Here is a 14,564-nt window from a genome sequence, read left to right as displayed (position 1 = left end):
GGAGGGGGGCCATAGCAGCCAGTCTATACATAGGCATGTGCAAAATGTGTATGTAAAAAATGTAAAAGGGCAGGTCCATCTTATCTATCTATCCTCAAAATCATTATACAGAACAGCATGTACATTATTACTCTTGCTTACTAATGAGCTATCTTTGGGGGGGGGGGGCAATAAAACTATTGCACCAGAGCCCTCTGAAATATGTTTAAACCTTAGGGGGCTGATTTATTATATGGCGGGCGGACATTATTCGCTGTAGAAATGCTTGTGCAATGCATCCCCCTGCACATTTGCAGCCATTCGGCCGCTAGCAGGTGATGTCAATCATCCCAATCGTATCTGATCGGGATGATTGCAGTCCGCCACCTCAGAGGTGGTGGATGGGTCAAGGAGCAGCGATCTTACGACCGCTGCTTCTTAACTCCTGATTCCGGGCGAGCCACAAGGCTCGCACAGAATGAGCAGCATACTCTGCTTAGTAAATCGCCCCCCAAGAGTCAGTAAGAATATTTAGGAGCCAGACATATTTTTAGGAGTCAGACAGTGGTAGATATATGGGAATAAAACAAAAAGTTAGGAGCCAGGAGTACAATTCTAGGAGCTAGTGGCTCCCTGACTCCTGGGTTTATTGAGCCCTGGCACATGCTCAGAGTCCCATTTAAGGCTAAAATGAAATGTCAAATCATCTGTGCATCAAATGTTAACCTATTCTTTACCACCACCAGGTCATTGTACAGAGGACACTTTCCGCTAAGAATCTCAGTCATGCCAAGGCCGGCTCTATCCTTGCCAGCTACCTAAAAATGCTTCCAATGATCTTTATCATCATGCCTGGGATGATTAGCAGAGTTCTCTATCCAGGTAAGATTTGCTACCCTAAGATATATGCTGTGGTTTTGTATCTCTCTCAGGGATCTATTGGACAGTAAATTAAGTAGAGAACGAAATGGCATAAGAACTACTGTTTTGTGCTAAAATGCCCAGATTCATAAAGGTGATAGCTCTCTACGGCTACAGAAATGTCTCCATTTACTATGGACCTTATTCATTAAAGATTTGAAACATCTCAGATTTTAGTGATAACACTCTGCAAAATAAAACATGAGACAAAATATAAATAATTTTAAGACAGCTGTTGATGTCTCTCAAATAAGTGTCTGTAGCCCCCCTGTCTAGACCTCTTTATTTCACAAAGCCAAGACTCCATAGTTCTTAGATTTTAAACCTTTCATTTTTTTTTTTATAATGATTTCACATATAGTTATATACAAAAACGCTTAAAGGGATGTCAAACAGTCTATTTCACTGTTTTAATAAAATGATTTAACCATTTTTTTTTAAATGTCATTTGTATAGGGTCCATTACTTCCCGTAGCACCTCCACAAGAGGGCTAGTCTCTCTTCGGGAAGGCAAACTAGCAGTTTTTCCTTTGAAGTGTTGCTAGGAGACATCTAATCTAGCTGCAGTTAGTTTGTTTACTACCCATGTTCAGTAAAGGGTTTTTGCAGGGAAAAAAAAAATCATGTGACTATAGAACACAAGTTCTGTAATGTCTGCTCTCTTATATAGCTGTAGGCAGTGGCTCATTTAGCAAGAAAACAAATAAGTTGTTTGTTGTTTTTTAACACAATCTTTTTTTTTCATGTTTATTTTGATTTAACATATTTTTTTTCAACCAAAGGAGCACTGTTTCATATATCTTTAAAAACGGTAAAATATGTGTATTAGTCAGAGCCAGACTATAGTTAATAGTCTAGTCCTATTATTGCCAGATTTTTGTTTTTGCAATAGTTATAGGCAGAACTGGAAATTTCCACTAGCCCAGGAAAAATGCAATAGACAAATACAAATTTGGATCCAGCTGCGCATCGAACGCTGCTGATTGGATCAGCGTTGGTTTAGCTGCTAACCCATAGTGCTCTGTGGGTCCGAGCGATATTTTAACCATGTGTTAAACCCCTTTGTGGGGATTAAACACAAATAGTTGCAACATCGCTAGTGATAACATTACATGACTAATCTTTTTCTCTCCTTACTAGTAACCTTTTATACGGGCTGGTAAACGATTGTGACATTTTTTCCAGCCTTTATTATAGGTCTAGGTGATATTAACATAATAAAATAAAAAAAACAGTCCCTGTTTACCAGTACTTTTCAAAAAATGACAAAAATGATTACAAAGGAAATATTAGTCAAATTAAACTTTCATGATTCTCATAGACCATATAATCTTAAAGGGACACCGAACCCAAATTTGTTCATTTGTAATTCAGAAAGAGCTGGCAATTTTAAGCAACTTTCTAATTTACTCCTATTATCAATTTTTCTTCGTTCTCTTGCTATCATTATTTGAAAAAAAGGCATCTAAGCTTTTTTTTGGTTTCAGTACTCTGGACAACACTTTTTTATTGGTGGATGAATTTATCCACCAATCAGCAAGGACAACCCAGGTTGTTCACCAAAAATGGGCCGGCATCTAAACTTACATTCTTGCATTTCAAATAAAGATACCAAGAGAATGAAGATAATTTGATAATAGGAGTAAATTCAAAATTTGCTTAAATCACGAAATTAAATTTTTGGGTACAGTGTCCCTTTAAACACTCCAAAATATTATTATTAAACTTACCTCTCATTTTTTTGCAATGTCTGTCCTTTCTATATGAGCACACTGAGGTAGGTTTAGGAAAGTGCAGGAATAACATTATTACAAATTTTGCAAACTCAAGTGTCATATAGTGCACCCTCCTAAGTATTCTGTCATAAAAAGGATGCGTCTACAAAGGAACAATGTTCAGTATATTTGATAACAACTAAATTGTAAAATCTCTTTAAATGTACTCGCTTTGTGAATTATTTAAGTTTGATGTGCCTTCCACGTCCCTTTAAATTCTCAGACAATGTTTGGTCTGTCGCTGCTCTGTATCAGAATGTTTTTAGTGGCAGAGTGAGTTCTGTTAAACACTAAATTGTGCCAGACAACTGTCTGTTTATTTGTGAGACCTTTGGAACCCTAATCAGAGACTGGGGTAAAGACTGAGCACATATACACATACGCCAATGTTTAGTTTGTTTTTCTTGAGAAACTGCCACCTCTCTGTTTCCTTACATGGGAAATACACAAATATTAAAAACACAACTGGATGACAAAATGAATAAATCTGCAAGAGTGAGACATGCATAGACTTCTTCTTAAAGGGACACTCAATCAAAATTAAACTTTCATTATTCAGATAGAGCATGCCATTTTAAACAACTTTCCAATTTACTTTCATTAACTGAATGTGCACAGTCTTTTTATATTTAAACTTTTTGAGTCACCAGCTCCTACTGAGCATGTGCAAGAATAAGTGTGTATGCATTTGTGAATGGCTGATGGCTGTCACATGGTACGTGTATGCATTTGTGATTGGCTGATGGCTGTCACATGGTACAGGGGGAGTGGAAAAAGACATAACTTTTAAAATTGTCAGAAAAAAAAATCTACTACCCATTTGAAGTTCAGACTTAAGTGCTATTGCATTGTCTTGTTATATTGCATTTGTTGATTATGCATATCTACTGTGTTGACTGGTCCTTTAAGGACCCAGTAACATTATTAAAGAAAAACAAATTGCTGGGGCTTAATTAAAGGGACAGTAAAGTCAAAATGAAACTTTCATGGTTTAGATAGAGAATGTCATTTTAAACAAATTTCCAATGTACTTCTTTTATCAAATTTGCACCTCTCTCTCTTAAAGTGTTAATGTAGGTAGGTCCATAGTGGCTCAGGAGTGTGCAGGTGTCCCAGCATTCTAAGACAGCAGTTTTCCAAACACTGGTGTCCTAGAGTGCTAAAGACACGTGCACGCTCCTGTGCCTCTATAAGCCTACCTAGATTTACACTTCAAGAGTAAAATGAAAATTTGTCATTTTAGACATGATCTATATAAATCATGAAAGTTTAATCTTAACTTTACTGTCCCTTTAAGAAAAGTTTGCCTTGAAAAAATAGCTGTGTGGGAATTTAAAAGGACAGAAAAGTGCAAAATGAAAATGAGCTAAAGTGTATTTTATTAAAAACAAAGTTAAAGTCTGCACTAGAGCTGAACACATCTGCAAACCTGCCAATATTTACCCACGGCTTTCTGGGACAGCGAAGTTAAAGGTATTGAGGGCAGTAGCCAAATGGCATTTGGTGGGGCTGTGGGTGAGCTATGGGTAGACGCTTATATAACGGGTGGGGTTGGGAGAGCTCAGGGAATGGGCGGAGCCGGGACAGTCCCTAAAAACTGGCACATTTGCTGTGACTACGGGAGGTGCGAAAGGAATATCAGGCAGACCTCCCAACCTATAATAATCCAGGTTGGTTTGGCAGTCTGCAGTCTAGTACGCCAATGGCAAGAAGCATATGTGTGCAGGCACCTATCACCAGCTAGCTCCCAATTGTGCACTGTGGCTCCTGAGCCTACCTAGGTGTGCTTTTCAACCAAGGATACCAAAATAACAAAGTAAATGTCATAATAGACGTAAATTGAAAAGTCTCTTAACATTGTATGCTTTATCTAAACCATACAATTTAATTTTGACTTCCATGTCCCTTTAACAAATCCTATGAAACCACAGATCCTAGTATGTAACCCCCCAACTCTTATTTCTTATAAATATATCTAACATATTTCTATGTACAAACACCCTTATCTCATTCCTAAACATGTCTAGCTACCCTTGATAACATTTTGTGGAACCCTAGCTTGTGTACTAGATTATAAAAACGATTTCTCAACAAAGGCATTATTCAGTATCATATATTACTTTACCAGCATATACCTAAGCACAGATATTGATTACCAGATTTTTAAAAATCTTTTAGTTTTGTAAAAATGACTATTTTAAAAGTAATCTAAGCTCTGTGTAGTTTCTGTTTTGTTAATTTAAAAAAACAAAACACAAAATTAAAAAGCCAGTTTGAGAAACAGGTTTAGTAACAAACAGCAACTTTAGTCACTTTAATCAGGTTGGGTGTCCCAATACAGACATAGAAAGCAGCAGGGAATGACACTTGAAACATAACAGACTGTGCTAAAGAAATAACATGAACCGCACTCACCAAATAATAAAAAAAAAAGTTATTGGCAGACACTATCAATTCCACTGAGGAATCATTCACAAGGACAAACCAGTCTGTGTTACTCTGTTTGGCAATAAAGTTTTTTTTAATTAACTCTGTTAGCGTTTTGAGTGCCCTGACGTTATTGTTCATTTTTTTGTAATTCAATAAAATAGCACAGAGATTATGATATACAAATGTTGCTCAGTCACTTGTAAAGTCAAAAAGGACATGGAAGTCAGTATTAAAGTTTCATGATTGAGATGAGGGTACAATTAAAGTAACAAACAAAAACTTTCCATTGTCGTTCTGCTCTCAAATGTAACTATTTCTCTTGATATTGGTTTGACGAATCTTCGCTACTTTCCATCAGTAGGGTTGGCGGCTATTTTCCTAAACAACATACTGAACGACCATCAGGTGATCATGAATTAGAGTTACATGGGTTATTATGACCAGACCTCCGATCCAGGGGCACAACTAGACCATGCTGGGCCTCAGTACAAAGTCAGTGGTGGGGTCCCCTATTTCAGTAGCGCCCTGTTTGCAATCAGCAGCCACATAGGAGCACAAATTGCTACTTCTCTGTGACTGAGACATCCTTACACCTTGGTTAGACTGCAAAAGAGTATATGGAGTTGTGTAGCCTTCCTTGTACAAATATAGTGGCAGGTTCTTCTGTACAGCAATGCTCTGACTCCATGTTGGGAATCCTAACACCATATTTAAAGGAAAATCCATGCTCTTTCCTTAAACTGTAAATCCTGTGTAGAGGGGAGCACACTGAGTGGCCAGACATAATGTAGGTGTAGCCCTTTTGACTAGACTGTCCCTTTAATATAAATAATTCCAATACGTATTATTCATCTATTTAAATGGATTTTACCTTTTATTTATTCCCCCCCCCCCGTCACAGCCCTACAAGGAGGAGGGGCCTATGCAGGAAAGTTTATCTTAGCCTGATGTCATAAAACGTCTATGCTGGTTACTTTTAAGTAAATAGACTAGATAGCAGGGAGTCAGACATCCAATTGCCTAAATCAGTCAGAATATAACCTATGGTTCAAAGGGTGCTCTGACAAAATGCAGAAAGACATTTGGCAGAAGGACATTTGGCAGACGGACATTTGGCCGACAGACATTTGGCTGACAGACAGAAAGCTAAAGAATGTTCCGATTTCGGCCGAGGGCAGATACGTTCCAGAGTGCTCTGTTCTAATCACAGCCTCGGGCGCCGCAACTGCCTCTGGGAACCTTACCATGGGTCCTAGGCCGCACGTTTTGTAATTCTCTGTCTGGGAAACTATCTATCTATCAAATCTATTTATCTATCAAATCTATCTATCGTATCTATCAAATGTATCTATTGCATCTATTGATCTATCTATCTAATCTATGTATCTATCTATCAAATCTATCTATCTCGTGGCCGGACTGTTATGTGACAGCCACTTGTGTTTCGGCCAAGTGTCCGTCGGCCAAAAGTCCGGCCACGGGTTCAAAGATGTCAACTCCTATATCAAACTGAGGGCAGTGGCTACACTGAGAATTCCTCAGTGCTCATTATGCAAGAAAACAAGTAAGTTGTTTGTTGTTTTTTTGTACAATCTTTTTCTTTTTAGGTTTATTTTAAATTATCATATTTTTTTTTACCGAAAGAACACTTGTTAAATATCCCTTTAACATGGACTTTAAACCCCAAATTTTTCTTTCATGATTCAGATAGAGCATGCAATTTAAACAGCATTCTACATTACTTATATTGTTAAAATGTCTTTTTTTTCTTGGTATCTTTTGTTGAAAATCAGGTATGTAAGCTCAGGAGCGTGCACGTGTATGGAGCACTATATTGTCAGCAGTTTTGCAAGAATGTTATCCATTTGCAAGATCACTAGATGACAGTAATATTTCCTGCCATGTAGTTCTCCAGACCCCTACCTAGGTATCTCTTCGGGACTGAAGCAAATTTAAATTGTGTTCTCTGTCTAAATCACAAAATAAAAATTTTGGGTTTCATATCCCTTTAAAGTGATGTAAAAGGAGCAAAAAGAAAATGCTCTGTTAGATCATTTTAATATTGTACTATTGTTTGTATATAACTGTTTGTTTTACCCCTGCAAATAGATTAAACACATAGTTACATTCAGCTACTGGGAGATATCTGAACTCATCTGGTAACCACACACACAAATGTGTGCAGCCACCAATCACCAGCTAGCTCCCAGTAGTGTAGGATATGTACATTATTCTTTTTCCGCAAAAGGATTATACTAAGAAAATAAAGTAAATTTGAAAATAGAAGTGAATTTAATAATGTCTTAAAATGATATGCTCTGTCTGAATCATGCAGTTTCATTTTGACTTTCCTGTCCCTTTAAAGGGAAACTGAACCCAAATTTTTTCTTTCATGATTCCGATAGAGCATAAAGTTTTAAGCAACTTTCTAATTTTACTCCTATTATCAAATGTTCTTCATTCTCTTGGTATCTTTATTTGAAATGCAAGAATCTAAGTTTAGATGCCGGCCCATTTTTGGTGAACAACCTGGGTTGTTCTTGCTGATTGGTGGATAATTTCATCCACCAATAAAAAAAAAAAAAGTGCTGTCCAAAGTTCTGAACAAAAAAAAGCTTAGATGCCTTCTTTTTCAGATAAATATAGCAAGAGAACGAAGAAAAATTGATAATAGGAGTAAATTAGAAAGTTGCTTAAAATTGCATGCTCTATCTGAATCATGAAAGAAAAAAATTGGATTCAGTGTCCCTTTAAGTAAAAGCTACTTTGTAAATTTATATTGCAACAACCATTAAATGCTTTTGTTCACAAATTCACTGCAGTGTACATTTTCATTGCTATTAAAGCGATATGGGAGTCAAAATGAAACTTTCATGATTCTGTTACACTATATGGCAATGGTGTTTGCAGCAATGTTTGTAACAATGTTATACATGTAATTGTCAAGACAGATGCATGATCCTGACCTTATGCTCTCATAGATAGTAGCTGCCAGTTGTCCTGTATTAATGCAAAACAAACTGAACTGCAGGTTTATCTGCAACGTAAAATTATTAAAGGGACACTCAAGTCAAAATAAAACCTTCATGATTCAGAAAGAGCACTCGATTTTAAAAATCTTTCCAATTTACTTCCATTATCAAACTTTGCACAATCTTTTTATATGCAAATTGTTTGATGCACCATCTCCTACTGAGCATGTGCAGAAGCTCACAGAGTTTACGTAGTCTGTGGTTGGCTGATTGCTGTCACATGATACAGGGGTCCAGCAAATGGGAGAAAAAAATACATTTGCCAGAGAAAAAAAAATCTACTGCTTTTGTGAAATTCAGAGCAAGTGTTATTGCATTGTCTTTTTATAATGCACTGGTTAATTATGCAATTTTACTGTATTTACTGTTCCTTTAATTGTTACTAAACTAGCTAATACTTTTTGCACTGCAATGTGAAATGTAGTGGGAAATTATCAGTGGTCAAAATTATTGCTCCGTGAGATTTTTAACATAAGTATTTTTACAGAAACAACGTTATTATGATTACTGTAGATAATTAAATACTTATGGTTAAATGGACTTATCAGGGGGAAAAAGAATCCACTCTGACTGTGTTTAACCCTTTAAAAGGTATCACAGCACACAAAGTTATGTTTCTGCAACTCCATAGGAGGTTATGGATGGTGATTGGAGAATATATATGTAATCTGTCCTTGATTGACTCAAGCCACGTTCGGCAAGCGCTCCAAGCGACTCGGAGCTCACTTGGAGCATTTTGTGTAGACTTCTAAGCTCAGTGCTGGGTGTTCGCTCAGCGCTCTGACTTTTCTGAGCAAGCTCAGACGCTTGTAAACATGGCAGCCTCCACAAGCAACGTGTGTGTGAGTGTGCGCGCGCATATATACATACATACATACATATACACACGTGTTGCTGGTGGATGCTGCCATGTTTACAATAATTATATAAATGTTGTAATAAATAATTTAATAATTCATTCACAATCGAGGGAGCTTATAATAAACGTTTGAATGCGGAAAGGGATCTGCTGCACAATAATGGAGTACATAAATATAATTCATATGTGAGATGTTTCTATTTGCATGCAATATTTCTAATACTTAAAAGGTATAAAAAAATATTGCATGCAAATAGAAGCGTCTCACATATGAATTATATTTGAGTACTCCTTTGTTGTGCAGTAGATCACTTTGCGCATGCAAACGTTTTTTCTAAGCTTCCTCACTTGTGACGTCTCCTAGCGCCACGTCATCGCTGGAGCAGAAGTGCCCGGCGCTGGCTCTGAGCGATTGCCGAACGCGGCCCTAAAGTATCAGGAAGCTTGACTCTTACCTTGTGCTTAATGGGAAATTAGATTAGTACACTAGATTTTTCTTTGCATAAATGTTGTGTAGATGATACATTTATATATCCCATACTTTTTTTTGTTGTGTTTTTTTTAAAATGTATAGTTTTACTTATTTTTAAATAACATTGTGCTGATTTTCAGACTCCTAACCAAGCCCCACAGTTTTAGATGTAGACTGTTGTCTACCTACTCCAGCTTGCTCCTGTTTGTGTAAAGGGTATTTTCATATGCGGGGGGGGGGGGGGAGTCTTCTCTTTTTGCTTTCCAGTCCATCTCAGTGGGTGTTCCAGCCTAACCTTTTTAACAGTGCTAAACTGGGAGCTTCTAAGTAAGTTTTTAAAAGGTTTTGTACTGGATTTTTAGATCATTATCTGTGCATATTATTCTTTATGTTAGTGTCTATTACATGCAGTTATTTGAAAATTGATGTTTACTGTCCCTTTAACTCATTAGGAAAGGTCAAATAAAGTTATTTATATTAAAAAAAACGTTCCCTGCAATATCCATATTCAAGTTTTATAACACACTGCTTTCAACTAAGAATCAATCACATTTCATTGATTTACATATTTTGAAAACTTCCTTTCAAAGAAATTTGCAAAAGATTATTTTAATTGTAACTATAATAAATACTATATTTAAAGCTTATTGTCAATGCAGTTCATTATATGTAGGAAACATGTAGCATTCTATTGTGCTGCTCAGTATTAGCTTATGATTTTCAGTGCACAAGGTTCAAGGTTATAAAAGGGACTCTGTGTTCTCCACAGAAAATGTTGGCAGTCGGGTGGCATTATGAAGTAGCCAGGTGGGGGCAGTGTAATATGTTCTATATTATACCATTTTCTGCTATCCAAAGCACAAATTAAATTGCATTATTTAACATAAATGTATTTAATGATAATTTGTGCAATAACATTTTTATTTTTTTTTTTTTAATAATAATAATAATAATATGAGCTAATTTTAGCCAGGTGGTCAATAAAATCAGCCAGGTGGTGCACCTACTTAAAGGTTCTGGGGAGAACAAGGGACTATTTACACAAGGTTTATAGGAGAGTGAAAAGGCCCCTTAGGCAAAAACAGGTTGTTCCTGTAAGCCAAGTTGTTTGAACTCAAACTACATTGCCCACAATGCTGTGGAGTGCAAGGCAGAGAACTAAACTACCAATAGTAACCAAGAAAAATAGGTGATCCGCACTCAGGTTGTATATTAAAGTAAATATTTATGAAAAACATATTGGAAATACAAATGATACCTAAATCATCCTAGAACAATCTGAGCATGGTTTGTATTTTTCTTGTAAATGATTGTTTAAAATGTTATGACGCCCTTGAGTGCAGTAATTCTATTTTTCTTATATTGAAAAACCTCCCATAATCGACTGTTCCTCATATTGTTACAGGAAATATTTAACTATTGATATTTTTGTTCAAGCTTGCAACTCAAATCTTTAGCCCGTCTGCAACAATATAATTATTTACAAAGCTCCAAGCTCCATTTTGGTAATGTCATGGTATAATATAAACATTTAATCAGTCACATAACTAGGGTAGGAAATATAGAAATATGTGGTTTACATAAATGTTTGTGACTTAATGTTTATATGTCAATGTTTCATGCGTCAGATTACTCTGCATGTGTATTAAGGTCTATGACACTTATACACACCTGGGTAGGGTCAATTGAATACATTTGGTTGTTTCCTTGCATCTGGTGGTTCTTGTTCAATGCACGTTTGATTTCTTCCTCCAGAGTATGGTTTCTACTTTGTCCATTTTCCATCATGGAGTGTGAGATGTTGAAAGGACTTACAAAGCTTCCCCTACTAATGTGGCCATCACTCATCTTTCTCTGCACAGGAAAATACTCCCCATTTGGAATATTATCAGAACCCCTCCTCTGCAAGGGTTTTGTTGGGTAGTACTCTTCAGACAAGGATGAGGCTACAGATTCTGGCCGAGAACTGGAGCCGCTGGTAGAATACTCTGGTCTGCCTGGTTCAAAACCATCAATGTCCTCTTCATCTTGGTTACTGCCAGCAGTTTCACTGTTAATAAGAAGTTCATCAATGTCTTCAACTTCCCTCCCTTCTGCATCTACCCCATTAACAGATGGCACAGTATTCTCATCTTTAGATGTAGTTTCCTTATTACAATTTTCATTCAGGGTATTTTTCATACTAATAAAGTCTGTAACTGGCACTGTTCTGGGTTTTGGTACAGGAGGTCCACTGGCTGCCACTGGTTTATTACTATTTGTTACACAGTCTTGACTACCAGCCGATGCTGCAATGTTCTCTGAACATCTTGGTGGTGCTTTAGTAGACTCTGTTTTTTCTGCTATGTGATGTTCATTCATTGAGTCCTCATTATGGCTTGATTCCTTTTTACAGGATTGGGATGAAGATCTATCCTCTTTGCTAGCTTGCCTTGATGTAGTTATTTTACTTTTGTTGTGTACAGGTGTTGGGTTTTCACAATTCTTCTCTTCTTTATTAACATGGGAAGAACTTTCCACTTGACCATTCTCAGAACTCTGTTTTTTTTCCTGCTTGGCATCTTGTGCCATGTTCTGTAGCAACAACTGGGTAGTAGCATGAGACGTATCACAAATCTTGATCCGGTTCATCTGAGATAGTTGGGCATTTCTGTTCTTGGGATCAACTATATTAATATATCCCAAAATATCACTTCCCGGTTCTGGGTCTGGCTCTACCCAAGTGGGTAGGTAGTCGAACATGTTGGCTCTTTCCATGCCCTGGAGCGCAGGGTGAATTTGAAATTCGTTAAATGGCTGTTCCAAAATGACTTTAGCTTTTTTAATCTTCATACCATTTGGAGCATTGTTTTCTGGTTTTGAGCCTGCTGAGGCTGCACCCAAGTCACTAGAACTCTTTACTTTTACCAGTGCATATTTGGGGTTAATGAGTTTCCTGGCAATTGCTTCAGAGGGTCCAGTAGGAATGACTACTGGTTGTGCTACAGGTTCAGGTTCTGGTTCATCGTCTATTGAGATATCCTTCAGACTAACTCCCTTGGATAACAGATAAAGCTCTTGGAATTGGTGATCAAAACTTTCCACAACTTGACCAGTCAATACAGTGACAAGATTACGATCTATTCTTGCGGCTGACCATGTGAAGCTGTAACAGAAATAGAATTAAATTAGACAATGAATATCAAGAAAATATTAACATGGATAAAAAAAAAAGAGATTTTAAAAGGGATATGAAACCCAAACTTTTTCTTTCATGATTCAGATAGAGCATGCGATTAGAAACAACTTTTTAATTTACTTTTATTATCAATGTTTATTCTCTAAGTATCTTTTGTTGAAAAGCAGGGACGTAAGCTTATGAGCCGGTCTACTATATGGCAGCAGTTTTGCAAGAATATTATCCATTTGCAAGAGCACTAGATGGCAGCATTATTTACTGCCATGTAGTTCTCCAGATGCCTACCTAGGTTTCCCTTCAACACAGAATATCATGGGAACGATGCAAATTTGATAATAGAACTAAATTGGAAAAAAAATAATTTAAATGGTGTACTACTAGGTCTGAATCACAAAAGAACATTTTTGTGTTTCATATGGTATGTTTTATAAAAGTCAATAGACGTGCATTTTTTGTTATTCACTTGAAAAATGAATTTGAATAATATTTTCCCATGATTCACTTAACAAATTGAATGCATGAACAATCACTCTTTGATTGGTTCATTTAAAATTCTCTCTCGATTAAATATAGAAACTTGTTAATTAATAAATTAAGAAATCAACAACTTTTTTTATTTGTTCATCTGTTTGTTTTGTAAATAAACAAATATTAGAAAAAATTGTTCATATTATTTATTATCCCCCCCCCCAAAAACAAATAATGCAAATATGCACAACTAGAAGTCAGTCTCCAACATATAATATTCAGATAAGCAATTCATTAATTTGCACAACTCCAAAACTGGTTATAGTAGAAATAATTTTTTTTTTTATTTAAAGGGACATGAAACGCAAAAATTTTCTTTTATGATTCCAATAGAGAATACAATTTAAAAAAAAAAACTTTCCAATTTACTTATATTATCTACTTTTCTTCCTTCTCTTAGTATCCTTTGAGGCATATATGTGCAGCCACCAATTAGCAGCTCCTGAGTCTACCTAGGTATCCTTTTTAACAAAGGATATCAGGAGAACAAAACAAATTAGTTAATAGAAGTAAATTGGAAAGTTGTTTAAAAAAATCACATGATCTATCTAATTCATGCAAGAAAAATTCTGGGTTTCATGTCCCTTTATTGTATAGGTTGATATTACGAATGAAGCTGTTGCAGAGTTTTTATTTTGCACAACTGTCTAGTTTCTAGTTTTGGGGCAGACTGACCTGTAGGAGCCACAAACGGCTTTATCTCCATCCACAAACATAAACTTCTGTCCCAGAGTACCTTTGAACTTGGTTGAATATCGGGTGTAGAATTCTGAGCCTCCAACAGTTCGAACTCGGAGGTTCTGTAGGAAAAAATAAATAAAAAAATTAAAATACAAAGAATTCTTCATCTAGTCAGTGTTAATATACACATAGCATAGCATATGTCAGCCATTAAAACCGACCTTGTACTCTAAAATGTTCTCCCACTGAAGTGCATTTAATTGTTTACAAACAGCTCCTCTACTTTGATTTTGTTATTTGAAACAGATTCTTTTGCATGTTGCACACCTATACTAAAAATATGAGTAACAAACTAATTCTCTGTAGAAAAGCTTTGTAAAAAGGAGTCAATAGCGCTAATAAATCTCCCAGTGGGGGAGTGAGAGTTTGTATCTGAAATAGCTGGTTGTGCTCATTCAGCCCCCCAGCCATAATCAGCATTTCAATGCCTAATACATATAACATTAGCAGGTCTGCTTTACCTGCAGGCTCAGCTTATTGTTATGGGCATGTCTTGGAAAAGAACAGGTGATGGGTTTAATTAGCAAAAACAACTATTACAAATACATTAATAAATATAAAGGAACAATTCTATATATGTTATATGCAATACTCTGCAGTTAGGAATAACAAGGTTATTTATGACACAAAGAAAAATATATATATATAT

At 36.2% G+C, this 14,564-nt stretch overlaps 2 protein-coding genes across 2 annotated transcripts in view; one reads left to right on the top strand and one right to left on the bottom strand.

Annotated features, from left to right (window-relative positions):
- SLC5A10 (solute carrier family 5 member 10) overlaps positions 1-14,564 on the top strand; it is a 519,796-nt gene that overhangs the window by 165,513 nt on the left and 339,719 nt on the right. Inside the window, exon 9 of the mRNA XM_053694330.1 lies at positions 726-861. Within this exon, the coding sequence (XP_053550305.1) occupies positions 726-861 (136 nt within the window). The remainder of the gene's footprint in view (positions 1-725; positions 862-14,564) is intronic.
- Positions 1-14,564, bottom strand: part of FAM83G (family with sequence similarity 83 member G) — a 101,868-nt gene that overhangs the window by 6,395 nt on the left and 80,909 nt on the right. Inside the window, exons 3-4 of the mRNA XM_053694329.1 lie at positions 13,850-13,974; positions 11,140-12,613 (exon numbers count right to left, since the gene is read on the bottom strand). Coding sequence (XP_053550304.1) covers positions 11,140-12,613; positions 13,850-13,974 — 1,599 coding nt within the window. The remainder of the gene's footprint in view (positions 1-11,139; positions 12,614-13,849; positions 13,975-14,564) is intronic.

The sequence above is a fragment of the Bombina bombina genome, chromosome 11 (genome assembly GCF_027579735.1).
Source record: "Bombina bombina isolate aBomBom1 chromosome 11, aBomBom1.pri, whole genome shotgun sequence".
Lineage (NCBI taxonomy): Eukaryota > Metazoa > Chordata > Amphibia > Anura > Bombinatoridae > Bombina > Bombina bombina.
Note: the sequence above shows the minus strand (reverse complement) of the source record. Positions and strands in the feature narration are given on the sequence as shown.